General features: G+C 47.5%; 1 protein-coding gene across 1 annotated transcript; it reads right to left on the bottom strand.

The window, feature by feature from the left end:
• Positions 1-9,086: 9,086 nt before the first annotated feature.
• On the bottom strand, positions 9,087-9,272 carry LOC102910645 (thymosin beta-4-like). Its single transcript, XM_042264934.2, has one exon. It carries the CDS (start codon positions 9,270-9,272, stop codon positions 9,135-9,137), a length of 138 nt encoding a protein of 45 aa, XP_042120868.2. The 3' UTR covers positions 9,087-9,134.
• Positions 9,273-18,869: the final 9,597 nt, after the last annotated feature.

Genomic DNA, 18,869 nt, shown 5'->3' with positions numbered 1-18,869 from the left:
CTGGGAGACTTTCTCTGGGCCGCATATGCCAGCTCTCAATATAAAAGCAGGCGTGGAGTCTGACAGAGTGCACATTTTAGCTTATTTATGTTCTAGAATGGCTAATTGCAAGGGTGCTTTGGCATGAGAAGCAGTTGTTCATATTTTGAAGTTAGCATGCCCTGGAGACCCCACATATTCATCATGACAGTGGGCCTGATGCTAGGGGACAGTCACATTGGGCACTGTTCAGACCCACGCTGTCTGTCTATGGGCTGTACCCCACCCCACAGTCACCCTATAGGAGTCAGAGTGGGGAGGGGAAGGACCCCTGGAGGCCCCTTTAGCTAAGGGATACGGGTCCTGGCCTCCTAGACCTGCTCCCTCCCCAGGGCTATGCCAGGACATGGAGGCGCCTCTCATCCCACCTTCCTGGAGAACTCTGGGAAGGATAAAAAGGTAGGGTTAGGGCCCACCTAGCTTCTCCCAGAGAAGGAGCCTACAGGATGAGACTCACAGCCAACCAACACGGAGCTGAGAGAATGCTAGGCAGCTGGGAGATGTCATACCCTGGCTCTTCCTCGACAATCATCTTTGGGATCCTGGAATGTGGTGCTCTGGGAAGAATTCAGAACCCTACCCAAGGAAGCCTGGAGTAGTCAGGACCCCTCTCATCATCCCCTGCCAATCTCCAATGTCATATCTTCCCCTCCGTTTCCCCTCCTTGGGCTGTGTTCTCTTGTTCTGTACCAGCCACTTCTGAGGGCATGTCCTGTGGTTGCTGATTCTGAGACATCCCTCCTGTCATTGGACACTCAACTCGAATTCCATACAGACCTCCTCTTGATAAGATTCCCCGTATTTTTTTCATTCTGCCTGGACTCTCTGGCTCCTCCCTCAGGGCTGGGCAGCCATCCAGACTGAACCCTCAGCTTCTTTGGAGGTCCCAGATACAGATGAACCTGGCCAGGCTCCTCCACTTCCCTTTGAACTCAGCAGTGACCACCAGGGCTTGGTTTCGTCCTGGCCCCATGGATAGTGAGTTACAGTGGCCTGAGAAGGACATTTTTGTGTGTTCCTGGTGGGGCTGACCTGTCCTTGGCCCTTCTCACCCATTCATGACACCTGTATCTCTTTCTTTCTCAGCTGTACAGAGACCTTTAGCCTCATTTCCTTTCACTCCAGGATCCAGCTATGCAGTTCTGGTGACATATTTGGGGTCCAGCATGTGGCTGCTGGAGAGTCCCTGGGCTTTGTTGGACAGGTGTCCTTTTGCTTCATGATTTGCTCTGTGGGACACAAACACAATGGCACCCCAGGTCTAGTGTCCACCCTATCTCTATGTTCCGGAAATGTCCAGCTAGGTGGCTCTCCCTGGGATGTCCCGAGCAGGCCTCTCTCCAAGGACGACCATGGCTCCAGCTGTGTGCCGGGGCTAGTTCTTGGTCTTGTTCTCATATTCAGGTCTTAAATCTGCCCAGGGAAGATCTAGGAGTTGCATCCTGCAAGGTAGGGACACACCCATGCTGTCTGCAAGCAGGACAGAGACCAGGGCATCTAGATGGTGCTATTGTCTACCTTCCCTTTCCTGAGGTCCTGGGTCCCATCCTTCTTGGCTAGGCCGGTATAGGAAACTTGTTCCTACAACTCTGATATGCAGGACATGACCTTGCCAAACCTGGGCCATCTGTTACCAGGTTGAAGGGGAGGAAGAAAAGAAAGTATGGGCCATCATTAACTTTGGGACCAGCATCTTGGATACGGCTGCCTCCAGGGGGATCTGGCCCAGACAAGCCAAGGGCAGTTCTGTGCCAAGGGTTTGGTTAAGACTGTCTCTAGGATACCCCGCAGCATTGGTGCTACAGGGGAAGGCCATTCTGTGCTACATGGCCTCCATGGATCCAGCTAACCCCATCACAGCCAGTGTTCATTGCTGTGGAGGACCCCTCATATTCTCTTTCTTTCTTTTTGGATTGATGTTTACAGTTGGGCCACAGTGATTGTCACAGACCAGGATGAGCCACCAGGACCAGGTTGAGGGGAACCTGCACAGACAGAAACTTCTGCACGCTGGGCAGGTCACTGCCTGAAGCTGCCCAGGTCTCCCTTTGCTTCTTAAGGGTGGAGAAATCCCTGCATTCTTGGCTCTCAAAAACCTTTCTGATCTGTCAGATGGGAATGAAGATGCAATTACTTATTTATGAATGAAATTAAAAAAGGCACATTAATAAATTATGCGAAACCATTTTTCTAAAAATACGACGGCAAAATTAGTTGACATATTAGAAATGCTGTGGTTTTTATATTGTGATTGCTTGTTCTTTTAAAGCAGAATGCATTTTAAATAGCCCAATGGATTGTCTAATTAACCACTTTGTTTACATAGAGATCATGCCTTGGAGAGTGGGGAGGGCCTCTTCACAATCAATGGGAAAGTTCTTGGTGTCTATGGAGGTGATTCCTGGCAATGGGAGCTTCGGGCTTCAAATGGGGTCAGCATGAGTGATGCCTGCAGTTGAATTCACACCAGGTGCTCCAGGGTCTGGAACAGTTACCCTGATTTTGGGGGTGTTTTCTTTCTCCTTTCGGAAAAATGGTACATCAGTGCCGTCAGCCACTGCTACAGCTCCTATGGTGAACAGTATACTACCATGAGCTTTCAACTCTCATGCCTCTCTCTCTCTCTCTCTCTCTCTCTCTCTCTCTCTCTCTCTCTCTCTCTCTCTCTCTCTCTCTCTCTCTGCGAATATTATTTTAAGGTGTGTTACTTTTGTTTATGTTGCATTTGTTTAACTCTGTGAATCTGTGTTACTTTGCCTGTGTAAAACACCTGATGTTTTACACATAAACAACTTGCCAATAGCAAGACAGGAGAAAGGATAGGCAGGGCTGGCAGACAAAGAGAATATATAGAGGAAGAAATCTGGAAAGAGAGATCGCAGATCTAGCAGCCAGAGAAGGAGGAGGACTCCAGGGGCCAGCCACCCAGCTACACAGCAAGCCATGTAGTAAGAGTAAGATTTACAGAAGTTAAAGAAAAGGAAAAGCCCAGAGGTAAAAGGTAGACAGGATAAGTTCAGGAAAGCTGGTTAGAAACTAAGCCAAGCTAAGGCATAGCATTCATAATTAAGATTAAGCCTCCGTGTGTGATTTATTTGGGAGCTGAGTGGTACCCCCTCAAAAAAGAGCCAAAAAACCCCAACATCTATCTGTCCGTCCACCCATCCACCCACCCATCCATCCATCCATCCATCCATCCACCTACCTACCTGTTTATGTGAGCTACCCACTCTACTATGAAATCTGCACGCTGCATGGGCCTGCTCTTAATTTCCCCAACACAACCTGTAAGGACCTGAGAGGCCACTCTTTAGAGAAGCTGGGCTAAGTGTCAACATGTCATAGACCAAGAAATTCCTCGGAAGCCAGCTGGCTTGTGTACAGATGGATGGAGGAAATATGCTATAGATGCACAGTGGAATACTACACAGCACCCCAAAGAAGGGAATCTTGCTGTACATGACAGTGTGGATGAAGCTGGCAGGGGCTGATGAATGCAATGCGCTCTTGCTTATCCAAGGAAGCAGAACAGCCAGATGTACATATACGCAGAGAGCAGAAGAATGACTCTCATAGCTGGGGAGGAGTCGAGTGATGCTGCCTGAAGGGCACAGGGACTGGTCACAGGTGGAGGAGTGCCAGAGACGAGCTCTGCAACATGCTGACCACAGATAGGGTAACACCCTGCACCTGGACTCCACTGCGAGAGTAGTTCTCATTACACACACAGCACAACTGTGAGACATCAGGCATGTTAATTCCTTCATCATGACCATTTAACAGTTACATCGGTAGACACCTCAGACATGTACCCCTTGAACAGAAACAATTTCATTTTGTTAGTTATACCCTAAAAACTTGGGAGAAATAAGGGAAAAAAAAACCCCAACCTGGGTGAAACCTGCCGGTTTTCTTGGAGGAAGGTGGCCCTAGAGCTTTCCTACGTGGCTCTGTATTGCTCTCTGAGGAGGACCCAGCCAGGCTGTGGAGGTCTGTGTAGGGCCTGCCCCTCCTCGTTACTACATAACAATTCCATCCCCACATACCTCTGCTGGGCTGTGCTCTGCATCAAGGGGGGGTTGGCACTGGGAGGGTCCTTCTCTCCCTCCCCTTGCCAGCCTGGGGAGAGGCCACACGTTATGTTCCCACGAGCTTACCACCCTTATGGAGCCGCACTCAAGACTCAGGCCCAGGCTCCACAGAGCCAGGGGTTAGTTCCCGCGACTCAGCATGCAGTTGTTGTGTGTTTTGCACCTTCTCAAATTCCAAACGAGTGCCCAGGGTTCCGGGCAGAGACACTTCTGCCTTGGACGGGTCCTGAAAGATGTGCATGAGATAACAGCTAGCCTCACCGGGCACAGGGCATTTCAATGAACAGACTTCAACTGTGACGCAGTCTCTAATTTAAAACATGGCTTTATTATAAAACAAAGCCTCATTCATTATAGAGGGTTTGCAAAAGACAGAATTGAAACACACTAAGAAGAAAACTAAATCCAGGTCATCCATCATGATTGTCCAGAGACAATCCTGTTAATTTTTTTGATGGATTTCCTCCCTGAATTTCTACCTTCTTGGGATTGTTATGAGGCAAACACAGGTCTCACATGCAGGCCCACTCCAGATCTGAAAATAGAATGGTAGACTCCCAATTAAAGGTTTGTTCATCACGAGAAGTAATACATTTTAAGCAGGTTGCACATGTGGGCTGTCTGTTCTGTTCTCTCCTTACTGAATTATTGATGCCATGAATACAAATGCACCTCTCGCTCCTCCATTGTCCCCTAATTAAAACGGAACACAAAGCAGGTCCAATGTGCTGAGTGGTGGGACTTGGAAATGTAACTTTTGAAGGATGAGAGGGAGGAGCCAAGGAGCCCCTGGGGAAGGTGGGATGCTACAGTGAGTGTTTAATGCGGAGCTTCTGTGTCCTGAGAGACCCTGGCGGTTGCTGGGAAGCCTCTTGGAAGAGGTGCATTAATTATTTAAGTGCAGGCCCAGAGCTACAGGGCCATCTTAGCAGGAGGGCAATTAGTGAGGCCTGGCTCACAAGGCCCATTTCAAGATCCCTCTAGCTCCTCCTTTCCAAATAGGCCACCTACCAGGGGAAAGTCCAGCTCTGGTTGCTGGGGTGGGCCCTCACTCTTGGCTATTTATATTCCCAGCGGGTGGGCTGAGAGCACACTCATCTGGGAGGGGCTTGGGACCTGAGACTCCATCTAATCTGAGGTCCTCCAGACTCCCTTTTCCTCAACTTTGATAATCACCTTTGTCCACAGAGCACTCACCTGTCCACATCTGATCCTGGCTGACTGTGCAGTCACACCTCTGTGGCCAAGCTTGATGTTGAGACACGGAAAAACTCTGGGTCAGTTGGATGATGGCATGCCTGACATGCTCATAGCAGGGGTGACTGTCAGTATTCATCAGTGAATGCTGGCTTCACCGTTCACTGTGATGGAATTATCACACGTATCGAACGTGATCTTATTTAAGCTAGTTGTAGGTGTGACAATGGCCTTGATAAATGGGACATTTCATGATGCAAAAATGCATTACTTCTAACTCCAGAAGTCCCTGTTGACTTTTCAAACCCAACACTATTCAAGTCCAAAGTCTCGTCTGAGACTCGAGGCAGTCCCTTAATTATAAACCGCTATAAAGTAAAAGCAGGTTACCTATTTCCAACATATAATGGCACCGATTCAAATGGGGGAAAAAAAGGACATAGCAATGAAGGATCTGACTAAGGAAAGACCATAACCCATCAGGGAAAACACCAGCTCCATGTCCAGCATCTACGACTCACAATGTAACCATCTGGGCTCCAGGAGCACAGGCTTCCCACTTCTCCAGATCTGTTGCCTTCAGATTAGTCTGGTTCTCCGCTATGCTTGTAGCTTTCCTCAGTGGACATTCCCATGGTCCTAGCATCTCCAATATTCTAGAACTTCTACTGCAACTTGGGCTTTATCTTTGTCACTCCACATAATAGCTTCTTAGGACCTTCTTACAGGGACTCCAATCCTGCTACAACCTGCCTGGACTCAACTGCTGTTTGAAACTATGGAGCAAGACTCCATGACCCGCTCAATCTAGTATCTTTCATGCCCTAAAAACTAGTACCATAGGAATGCTGTTACTAAGTTCTGTTGACAGCTCAAGACGCATCCCAGTCCCCTTGATCCATAGCTACCTCAGCTCCTGTGTGCTGGTCCTGAGGAAACACTTGCCTGGACAATTGCTTTTGAGGAACAGGGCCCCACCTAACCCCCAGCTATGTTCTCAGTTGATGTCCTCTCCCTACAAATAGATTTGGATCCTCCCAAAATTTGGATGAGAGCTGGAGTTGTGCCCTCCAGATAGCTTTCCTATTGTTCCAGTACAACACAGGAGGTGTCTCATCAATGGTGCTGATTTCTCTTACAGTTGCTTTCTCAACACCAACCTAATGACTCTTCTGCTTTAAAATTTCCCCCACCAAACAAACGAGTCCATTATTTTAAAATTCAATTTCACTGAAGTTCTTAGGGTATGGGCAGAATGAAGCCAGATTCTTGGTCAAAATACCACATGAATGTCCCCTTATTCTAGTTCCCGATAGTCTTGTCCTCCTTTGAAACCTTACGGGCCGGGCTTCCATTGTCCACGTTTTTTGTCATATTCCTATCTTATAAGCTCTCACCAGAATTGCCTAGTAAGCTCTGATTGCAGCATACTTGGGGTTTTCTAGCCCTAAGTGTCAAACTCTTTCACACACAGTCACAAAACACTTTCAAAGGACTAAGAAGTGCGTGGTAAGGGTCATCACAGTGGCAACCCCTTTTCTGATACCAATTTTTCTGTCTTACTTCTTTTTCCTACTTCTGACTAAGGCCACTTAAGGGAGAAAAGATTTATTTTGGTTTAGAGCTTAAGGATGCAATTGGTTATGTCAAGGAAGTAAAAATGGCAGGAACTTGAAGCAGCTGGTCACATCATATCCATTATCAGGAAGCAGATGGTGGCAAATGAATGTGCTCAGCTCACTTTCTTTTCTTTATGCTGTCTAGGATCCCAGCCCAGGGAATGGTGCCACTTACTCTGGGTGGCTCTCCCACCTCAGTTAACCAAGATCATCTTTCATAAGTATGCCCAGAGGCCTGTTTCCTGGATGCTTCTAGATTTCATTAACTTGATAACTGAGATTAAACATCACACAGTGAAATCTATAGCAAGCGAGTCAGCCTAGCCTTGGTGTCAGGACAGACAGAGTGAAAGAATAAACGGAATCTACAGAAATTCAGTTTTATTTCATATTATATACAAACATTGACTGAAAATAGATCATAACTTTAAATGGAAAAAATAAAGGGATAAATATCCTAAAAAGAAGGCATATAAAAAAAATCCCGTGACCTCAAAAAAACCAAAACTTTCTAAGACAAAAGACATGAAAAAAGTTTAACAATTTGTTTTTGATCAAAAATTCAGTTTGGCTGGGCAGGATGGCTCATGCCTTTAATCCCAGCACTCTGGAGGCAGAGACAGATGGATCTCTGTGAGTTCAAGGCCATCTTGGTCTACAAAGTGAGTTATAGGACAGCCAGGACGATTATACAGAGAAACCCTGGCTTGAAAAACCAAAACCAAAACCAAACCAAACCAAAAAACAATAAACAAACAACTCCCAAACCCAACCCCCCCAAAACCCAACAAACTCCCCAAACAAACTAAAAACCAAACTCAGTTTGAACAGACAATTCACAAAAGTATCTATACTACATAAATATAATAAACACATATAAAATTTCAGCATCATTATTAGGAAAAATGAACATTGATTTCATTTCATTACACGCCTCTTGGAATGGACAAAATCTGTAAGCCTGATTAAAAGAAAATGTTGACAAGAAGGCACAATCACTGGTTGTTACAGAATATTTGTTTACACTGTGTGAAGATGTGTCACTGTGATTGGCTTAATAAAGACCTGAATGGCCAATAGAGGCAGGAGAGAATAGGCGAGTCATCTGTGTAGAGAGAGAAACTGGGGATGGATCTAGGCGCCCAGGAGATGCCAGTGAGACACTGAAGAAGCCGGAAATATGGTACAGAGGAGAGGTAACTGAGCCATGTGGCAGAATGTAGATTAGTAAAAACAGGCTAATTTAAGTTATAAGAGCCAGTTTGTGAACAAGCCTAAGCTAAGGCCAAGCTTCCATAATTAATAAGTCTCCATGTTGTTATGTGTTAACTTGTGGCCCAAAGGAAAGTCTGATTGATATAACATCTGGTGTCATACATTGTTGAGGGAACAGAGATTACCATGACTTTGGAAAACAGGTTAGCATTTTCTTGTGAAGATGAGCATACACTCAAAATACGACCCCCACATGTATTCCTAGGCGTTTACTCAAGAAGAAAGCAGAAGCCTGGAGAGATGGCTCAGCAGTTAAGACCACTTGCTGATATGAGTTCAGTTCCCAGCATCCACATGAATCAGCGCACAAATGCCTGTAACTCCAGCTCCAGGGGCTCTGACGCCCTCTTCTGGCCAGGGGCACTGGTATACATATACTTACAAATATGTAAATAAAAATGAAAATAATTAAAATGTTAAAGAAGAATAAAGACACACACCCACAAGACCCCTGTCTCAGTCAAGGTTTTATTATTGTGAAGAAACACCATGATCATGGAAACCCTTTTTTTTTCTTCTTCTTCAGGTTTTAAAACTTTATTTGCATATTAAAAATTGTGCATTCCAATAATTAAAATCATTTAAACAAAAAAAAATGTCACTCTGATTAAACTGCATTTTACATCCTGCAGGACAACTTGGACCATCTTGAATTTTACTCTGTATTTCACCACCTCCCACCCAGCTTTTTCCTTCACCAACATGCAAGTTCTTTTCCTTCCCTGTCAGCCAGACCGACAGATGGGTGGGAGAGGCAGGGGAGGCCTTCCTGGTCAGTAGTGATGTGAAAGGGGCAGCACAGTCATTTAAACTGGATCCAACCTCTTTGCATCTTACCAAGTTAAACAGCTAAAGAAGGAAAATAAGAAGGCAATGCTTGTGGAATGTACAGCGCGTATTGGCGGCGCTCGCCTCACTGCGATTCGCCAGCTTGCTTCTCCTGTTCAGTCGTCTCTTTTGAAGGCAGAGGATTTTTCTCTTGCATTTCTGTCTTCTTCAATTTCGACTTACCAAATTTCTTGATCTCAGCCATTTCGGGTTTGTCAGACATGGCTGCAGGAAGGAGCAGAACGAAGTGCGGGAACAAGGAGAGTCCGATCTGCTCAGAGGCCGCTGCGGATTGTCCGATCATAGAAATTCTTGTAAAAGAAAGCATTTAATTGGGGCTGGCTTACAGTTTGGAGGTTTAGTCCATTATCAGCATGGGGAGAAGTGTGCAGGCAGACAGGGTGCTGGAGAAGGAGCTGAGAGTTTGACTTCTTGATCCTCAGGTAGCAGGAAGTAAATTGACTTGAGCTTCTGGGACCTCAAAGCCTGCTCCCATAGTGACACACTTCCTCCAACAAGGTCACAACTACTCCAACAAGGCCACACTCCTAATAGTGCCACTGCCTATGAGCCTGTGGGGGCCGTTTTCATTCAAGCCTCCACATTTTATTTATAAAGTTGAATATTGCAAACAACCAGCACAACTGTACACTGATGATTACAGCCACCTTGGCATATGAAGAAGCAGAGCAGTAAGAGAGATCCACACAGGGAGATCTATGCTTAATGTCAAAGCTCTTTACGGAGAGATTGGAAGGACCACACCACACTGGTTTTGCTTGGGGACAAATGACTTCCACATTATCCCGTGATTTTCTCCCTATGCAGTGGATTGCCTATAAACATCTTTCTGTAAAAAGGAAAGTGCCATCTGAAAGTCTTGGGTTCTGGACTGAGTCTTCCAAATAATCAGCATCACTTTGGGAGGCTTCCCCATCTCCGCATCTGTTTACACATGGATGCTGGGACCACACACAGTGCTGCTGGTCCTTCATCAAGGAGGGGCTGTATGTGTGGTACCCTAGGCTGACAGGCTGCTGGAGTGGACCAGGACTCTGAGTGTCAAGCTTCATTGAGGAGCATCTGCCCTCATGGAAGGAAGCGTCATGGTTCCATACTGTACATCCAGAGGCTGGGCCTGACTGGAGGAGAGAAAGAATCACCTTCCTGGCCCCAGCCTCACCTGCATCTGCCCTGGAACTTCTCAGCTGTCTGCAGTAGGTGGGAGAGGTCTCAGCCCTTGGGGCTGTGTGTGAAGGATCATGGAACACCGGCTAAGCTGAGCTACACCATGGAAATTTCCTAACAGATAAACCAGTCGGAGTCACCTATGCATCACTAGAGACCGTTAATGTTTAATGTGATTATAATTGAAGGAAAAGTAAATGTGTGTGTATGTGTGTGTGTGTGTTTTCATGGTCCTTTTGTGCTTGCCAGATGTCCCTCTGTGATATAAATAAAAATAACCGTAAGCCCCTTATGCTATGGCATAGATATTTAGGAATCATTTTGCTGGCTCCACTGTTCTCTTGCTACCTCCGTTCTCACCATTTTTTTGGGATGTTGCTACAAACAATTCTGTGTGGTGATCTTTGCATTGACTTCGCTTCTTAAAATGAGCTTTCAGGAATATGGTTGACACGTGGAACACACAAAGCCCTCTAAGGAACTGGATCAACAATCATGCACTTGTGGAAAGCCGCTGGGAGAAAAATAGAATTGTTGAGTGAAATGGGTAAGAAGAGCTGGGAGGGTCATGAGGAGGGGTGCTGGTCACAAGGGCCATTGTGGCGACTCTGATGGACCACAGTCTTCACAGAGTACACTGAGACCTTCCTCACCACACAGGGCACCCACCCAGCAACTTATTTATCTTATCTTGGACAGATGCTATCTGCTGTGATAAAACATTCTGACCAGTAGCAGCTTGGGGACAAAAAGGTCTATTTGGCTTATACTTCCAGGTCACAGTTCATCACTGAGGGAAGTCAGTGCCGGAGCTCAAGCAGGAGCTCAAAGCAGAACCCTTGGAGGAAGGTTGCCTTCTGACTTGCTCATACAGGCTCGTGTTCCCCTAGTTTTTATACTGCTCAGTCCATCTGCTTAGGGATGGTTGTCCACAGTGGTCTGGACCCTCCCACACCAATCACCCATCAAGACAGTTCTCCAGAGACATGGCCACAGGCCAATTTGATCTGGGCAATCCTTCCGTTTAGACTCCCTTAGATGAATCTAGGCTGTGTCAAGTTGGCAGCCAAAGCCAAGTAGGAGAGACACCTCTCTCATGTCCATCCTTGTAACTGGGAGTTACTTCTTGAAATACCTAATGCAATCCTCTTCACTTACCTTCAAATCCTCCACATTGCTTCAGCCTCTTGGAGCATCCCTTAGAGTACATGGCATGTGCTCCCATCATAGTGTCCGCTCCAAAGCAAGCCTGTTCATCTTTGATGATGGTCTCTTGTTTAGCTGCATCCCAGCACCTTGAATCTGTGCTTCCACCATGTGAGGGACTCCTACCCCATGCACAGTGGTGCTCTAAGCGACCTTTCAGTTTAGTATGATGCCTTCCTCTAAGAGCTGTGGGTTTCTCCAGGGATGTGGGTCCCCATGTCTGTATGGTTGATCCATGCCAACTGCCCATTTCTGTTGACTGAGAACAGTGAGAATCCTGCTGAACCCTGGCTGCCACATCTCAACCCTGCTCTTTTTTTTTTTTGTGCTTGCCTTTTAACTTCTGTTTTGGTGGGATGACGGGTATTTCTCCACATAAAACCCCCAGTCTTTTAAAGTTTTCCCATTCTTTTCTTTCCTTTCTTGCATCTGTTTCTACCTGCAAATGATGCATAGTGGCAGATTGAGAAAATAGAAGCAGCAACTGTCCTCATGGGATTAGAAAAGTGTTCAGTTTCACGAAGAACTGGTTTTGAGATGGGGAGCATCTAGAGAAATCTATCTACTCAAGGCTGGTAGGTGTAGGGCCATCCTTTCTCCCAGAGTCCCCATTCATCATGGGACACACACTTGCACATCTGTCCATCTGATGTCAGCTTCACATTCTATTTGTCCCTTCCATAGCCTGCCCACAAAAAAAATCATTCTAGCTTGAGATTCGTTTGTAGCACAGCTGTCTTCATTTATTATTCTAAGTTTTACTTCTTTCCTCTTAAATTTCAGTAATGAAAATGATGGTCATTTTGGCTTATGAGATTAGGTATGTGTGGAGTGGTATGGCCTTGGACTATTCTAGGACAGTTGTCTTCAAATTCCACTGCTGATGCCACAGGAGTCACATGTGATTTACGGATGAACAAAGAGTCATCATGCCAAGTCTTGAGGCAGAATTAGGGTGAATGGAGCCTGGCAGGCAGAGCCTGGGGCGTCACCTCAGCTGGCAGCATCGTCAAGCACCTCCAGGCTCTTCCCCACACAGCTGGCTAACATTCCTCTGATCTATATCCATATTTTTGTTGGACTAACAAGTGGGGCTTTTCTGTGCATCTTTTCCCAGGCTTTTCTGCATGTTGTTGGTGGGTGACAGAAAGCTGGCCATGTGCTTTGCGACATGTGTGTCTGTTCTGATGGGATTAGGGGACTCTCTTGGCAATGACAATCTCTGCGACTAGCAGTGTCTTTATTTACTTTCTTTTTTTTTTTAACATACTTTCTGCAGATGTGTTATCATGTGGAAGCTCTTCATGGCTTCAGTGAGGGCACCTGGTATCCCTAATGCACCTGGTATCAGAAGTAGGGGCAGTTGAGGTTAGCATTGGGTAACAGTTTTGCCAGGACTTGGGGACCCAGGATCACCTGCTCTTTCCTAAGTTCCCAGATAGAGAAAGAAAAAGCAGTGTTCAGAGAGAGAGAAAAAGAGAGAGAGAGAGAGAGAGAGAGAGAGAGAGAGAGAGAGAGAGAGAGGAGAGAGAGAGAGAGAGAGAGAGAGAGAGAGAGAGAGAGAGAGAGAGAGAGAGAGAGAGGAGAGAAGAGAGAAGAGAGGAGAGAGGAGAGAAAGAGGGAGAGAAGAGTCTTGTAACCATGGGCACTGGAGCTGGAGCTTGCATTCACCGCAGGGCAGATGAAGCTGCCCATGTGAATGTATGGATGGAGCTGCTCCTCACTTGGTCTCTTCTCATGTACTGATGGCATTGGTGTTTACCCCACCCATAGTCTATTCGCAGGCCCTGCCTTAGAGCCGACACTGAGCAGTTCCTATTTAGATTCTCCATGCAAACACTGCAGCAGAGAGAATGCTTTCCCTGCAGGTTGGCCAAGAGGCTGGGATGGGCTGCGCTGCTCCAAATACCTCCCCCAGGGAGCAGAGGGAAAACTATGGGCATTTCACATGTGGCAAGAAGACCAGCACAGAGCCTGGTGGCAACATAAACATTGGTGAACGGTGGATTTCGGGAACACTTGAGAGGACTCTTCTCCTTTCCCACGTCCATCAGCCTTCCATCCTCCAGTCAGAATATTCAGGGCTGAGTGTCACTGACACCACAGATGGACATGGGCAGTGAGCTCTCAGAGGTTCTGGCTTATATATCTGGTTAAGGATTGAGAGGCTCAGAGTGGACCCACCTTGTGTTCCCAAGCCCAGCGACAGTTCTGAAGTGGTGGGGACTCACTGTTCTGATGTTTGTTTCCACTTGCCGGTCTGGTCTGCCTCCTGGCTTCCTCTCTGACAGCTGCATGCATTCCCCACACCTAAACGTGCTTGGCTTGGCCCCTATAGAAACAGATGCCTGGCTCCTCTTGGCCTTCGTGGATGGCTCTCACTTTAGACCTACACGTGGGTTCCAGCATGGAGCACAGAGCCCTTACCTCCTCATTCCCTAGTGGTCACTGTGGTAGGAGCTACCATTGCTGATTCTTTCATACTCAGGCTCTGCAAGGTGGGGCACCCAAGGAGCTGCGGAGGCTGGAGGATAGGCAGCCAGGAGACAGATGCCCATGTCCCATCTCAGGATGTCTGTTCTCGATTTGTTGACGCTCGTGTTGGAATTTAGGGAGCTGGGGACGTGCTGCTCACTGACCACTTCAGCTCAATAGATCTCTTTAATTTAACCTGCTCCTTCTGAGGGGAGTTCAAGTGAAATTTCTGTTTGTGAGCCTGTGATCAATGCACCAGTCTAAGATCAATTAGCTAGCCTGGGACTAATTAGCCAATACCGGATCAATGTTACAGCATGAGATCAATGTGCCAGGCAGGACGAGGGTAGAGGCCGATGGACAATTGCTGGGAATCAGCATCAGGCTGTGTCCCTAGGGCAGGGCCTGTGTGCCTGGATGTCTCACCTGAGTGTCTCATCTGTGCCCTATGCCACCTTGAAGTGTTTTTGAAACCAACTTCATGCCCCCCCCCCAATCTCCAGGCCTCTACACTTTGGGACTTGGTTGGCACAGTAAGATCCACTAGCAGCCTTTAAGGAGAGGTATGTGAGTTAGCCACAGGCCATAAAGAGGGGCATGTCAGGACTAGCGAGGGGGATTGAAGGGAGACACAGATTTGCCATGGAAACCAGGTGTCAAGTTAGGGAAGGTTCCCTGGAGAAGAGGCACTAGACTGGGCCACAATCACTCAGAGATGGAGATCTCTGTCACAAGGGGATGGGTATGTGTGAACAGATGTGTGCAGGTGGGAATTGCATACCTGAGGGATGGTAGGAAAGGCTGGGCCTAATTTTCAGTCAGTGAGAGCATATTTAATGTCTAAGTAATTCCAACAATGAGGAACTCCTGATATATTTTCTAAAACAAGGAGCGAGAAGCACTATGGGCAGCTGGCATGCAACCAGCTCTAGGGGCTGATTTGTGTGTGTGTACATGTGCATATGCATGTATGCAGGTATGTATGCTTCTGCATGCATATATAGGTATGTGTATGTGCATGCATGCCTATGTCTGAATACATATTTATAGAAGCATGTGTGTGTATGCATATGCGTACATGTATGTGGGAGTGTATGTGCATATATATGTTTCTTTGAGTGTGTGTGTGTGTGTGTGTGTGTGTGTGTGTGTGTGTGTGTGTGTGTGTGTATGCTGAGAAAATTCCTGTTCTCTCTTGGGCCAGTGAAGGTAGGATGTGATATGGTCTGGTACCAGCATTAGCCTGACACCTTGGGTAGCTGCCTCTATCACATCTTCTCCTGTGTGCCCCTGGAAACTTTGATAGCTGGTCCTGTTGTCCCACCCATTTTCATGAAGATACAAGTACAGAGAGGAGAAAGGATCAGCTGGTCACCATGGCGACTACCAAGGCCTCTTAGCCAGGCCCTTCGTAGCTTCATATTCTCTGTGGCTGTGGTCTGCTTCTCATGCAGATCAACTCAAAGGGGCAATTGCCATCAGGGAAACCTGAGGATGAGAATCATGGATGTTTCTGGAATGACGAAGTTCTAATGCTGGCCTAGCTGGGCCTTAGAGGAGCCTGACTTTGACCGAGACAGAGGACTTGGATGGGTCCATCTCAGGCCATAGTGGGAGGCATTTGCACACAATGGGTAAATAATCTTCTCTGGGGTCAGACTCCCCCAGCTGGGGAGGTGGGTCACTCTAACACAGAAGCTCTGAGGTTGAGGGGCCCAAGCAAGGCAGGGACCTGGCCCCCCCCCCCCCCCCCCCCCCCGCTCCTGGCGGGATGAAGGGCTTGAGGCATCTCCACAGCTTTTCAGAGCCCCTGTTCCAGGAGGGGTGAGGACTTGATACTGTCCTTTCACAGTAGTTCTGAGAGCTGGGTCATGTTGTCCACAGACGTTTCTCTTCATTGGTGGGACGAGAGCTACAGCCCCATCCCCTGCATAGGAGATAGGAACAGGGGAGGAGCAGGGAGCTCCTCTCTGTCCCTGGAGCTGTCCGTGTTGGGCCTGTGCACACTGAGAACTCGCCAACCATTCCCTGAACAAATACAAGGGTGGCATTACATCAGCAGAACTGCCCACCCCTCACATCTGTCCTCCGTGGGCTTGAGACTTGGACTTGGCATCTCTTGAAGCGGATGCTTGCGAACACAGCCTGGCCCCACACGTCTCCCACAGCAGAGCTTTACTTGGGACTCATTGCAGCCACTACAGAGGCAGGCAAAATCTGAGTGAAGGCTGAGGCCATTGGGGCCACTCTGGTGTCCTGGGGTGGGAGGACCCCCTGGGCTGTGAGAGGGCAAGGCTAGGTGCTCAGATCAGGTAATGGTGATACCAAGTTTGCAGTGGGCTCTCTGTGACTTGGAGACTCAGGCCTGCCTAGACAGTCTGCCTCACTGAGCACGGTTCTGGCCCGGCCCTTACGCAACGCGGTCAACTCTCAGAGCCCTCGCCTATCACTTTTTTTTTTTTTTAACGTCCAAGAGGGTGGGCGTTTTGTTCCATTTCCCAAGAAAGGACCCTGAGCTATGGTGTGGGGGCAGTGGCTCTGCTGGAGGTCTTGCTGGGTAAAGCTACAAACCTGAGCCTCTCTCTGCATAGACAAGATAGTGTGGGAAACATAGACACATTTAATATTCTCACTGAACAGTTTCCTTGTGAAAACATGGCTCTCCTTCTCACATGTCTGAAAGTAATTTCATTCACTCAGGCATAAGGGGAGGAGCTTTATGTCCATCCATAGGTGGAAATTGGGTAACAGTGACCACTTGAGGACCAGGTACCTCAAATTGCTATGTTGAATATGGCCTGTCCCTAAGGGCTGGGACATCAGCTGTCCTGCTCAGCACATGATGCTTGGGTTTCCACATACCTGCTCCTGACAATGACGGCTGGACTAAGTAGTGCCTGTGAGAGACTCAACCGAAAGTTCTCGCCTCCCACCAAAGCAGCTCAGGGGCCGCCCCAGCCCTCTCCAGGGAGGTCTGTCCCCACAGGGGCATTCTAAGTAGAATCGACAGGTGTCTGGAACGAGACACATCAGGCATCAGCGAACCTCGTGAGCACTAAGTCAATCTTCCAGACTTACATACTTTTCTTCTTGTTTAAAGAAAAGTAGCCATGCAGGATTTCATGGAGTCTCATGGCAATCCTGAAACCAGAACCCATGAACAATCAGCAGTGTGCGTGTGATCCAGATGAACTGTTCTTGAGGGATGGACAAGTCCTCCATGGGGTCACAAGAGATGTCCACTCCATGCATTCACCCTGGGTAACTGTTATTGTTGACAATCCCTTAGTTAGGGCACCTCTTCATCCACAGAGGAAAAGGAGAGATACCCATATACATTGAAATCTGGTGCCCAGAGCACCAGATTTGGAAACAACCAGCCAGGCACATAATTGCACTTGGAGTGAACCAGGGGTGATAAGCTTGCTTCTATCTCCCCATATCAAAGACAGACATGGATTTCCCCAGCATGTTATTTATAAAATATGCATTTAATTATGCTGGGGAGAGTTTCCCTTACCGGCGTCTTGTGATATGTTATTTACGCTTCGCTTTCACATATGCAGAGGTGGCAGTGGGCCTGCCCCAGGGGGACCTGGAGACATTATTGGAACTATGTTCTCTGTCAGTGTTATTTGTTAACACGTCATCCACCTGTCAGTGCCTCGCCAGGAGAATGGCAGGATGGGCTGCGTTGCCGTCTGCGCTGCCGCAGCCTTGGTTCTACGAGTCTGCGGCACACCCGGTGGTCACCTGGGTGTTTCAGGAGTTTCTCGTGAGACCTGGCTGTGCATTGTCCTTGGGGTGAACCCCCAAAGAGGGTGTCGATTCCCAGGTAGATGTGTGCTCCTCACTGTTGTGCTAGATTTGGTCTCTGTGATAGACCAGAAGGAAATCGGTTTGTAGTGTGTGTGCTTGTATGAGAATGTGTACCACTGATGAATGTGTCAGAGAGAGGACAGGGTGCTGTGTAGGTGGGGTCTTGAACACCAGTCACAGAAAGGAAGACACATAGAGGCCAAACCCAAACCCTGTCAGCCTTGGGCACCGGGGTGACTGTCACAGTGAATGGACAGAATTGGGCAGCTGACGGCAGAGGGCAGTTTGTTTGTTTTTTGCTCATAGTCTTGACCATGTCGCCATTCCCTCCTCTGCCATGTCTGGGTCAGACCCACCCTGAGTGATCAGTCTTCCCTGTGCAGCAGCCCACAGACCCATCACCACACTCTAACATCATCCCTATCTGTCTCAAGGCCTTCAGGGATCCCAAGACTCAAGTATCTTCCAGCCCATCCCTTATCACCCTGTAGGGTGAATGCCCCCAAAATTCCACCCTTCTCACCATGTCATGTCTGTGTCCAGCAAGCCACCCCTTTGTGGGATGTGAAAGAACAAAATGACTTAGACCCAAGACTGCTTCTGATAAGCCCCTGGGTGTGAGCCATTCTAGAGTCATTAAACCAGGAAACGTGTGTGGGAACTCTGTGTGTGCTGGTGATGGGATGGACGGAGTCTTGAGTCTGTCGAGGATATGGGTCCTCTGGGCTTTCATTAAGTTCTCATTTACTGATGGAAGTAGATTTTAATTCCAATTCCTTCGTCTCTTTGCAGTTTTTATGACATACAAACCTCCAACTGGTGAAAGATAGGAAGGGCCAGTGAGGAGGTTATGTATGATTGACACCCCTAATGCCTTACTGTTGTGTACCCAGTGCCAATTTAAAGTTAGGTTTTACAATGTTTTAGGAGCAGGAGCAGATCTGAGTGCAGAGCAAGCAGGCATTATATTGGTCTGCTCTCTCCCAGAATCTTTGTCCTACAAGATCACGCCATCTCCAAATAATATTTTGTGCTCTGTCTTCACTTGACTTTCTTCTTTTATTTAAAGATTTACTTATTTATGTATCTTATGTATATGGATGTTTTGACTGTACACACAGCTGCACATCAG

Source organism: Peromyscus maniculatus, chromosome 20, assembly GCF_049852395.1.
Source record: "Peromyscus maniculatus bairdii isolate BWxNUB_F1_BW_parent chromosome 20, HU_Pman_BW_mat_3.1, whole genome shotgun sequence".
Taxonomy (NCBI): Eukaryota; Metazoa; Chordata; class Mammalia; order Rodentia; family Cricetidae; genus Peromyscus; species Peromyscus maniculatus.
Note: the sequence above shows the minus strand (reverse complement) of the source record. Positions and strands in the feature narration are given on the sequence as shown.

Bases quoted from the DNA above. Each gene is read 5' to 3' on its own strand.
- LOC102910645 (XM_042264934.2), bottom strand. From the start codon at position 9,272: ATGTCTGACAAACCCGAAATGGCTGAGATCAAGAAATTTGGTAAGTCG.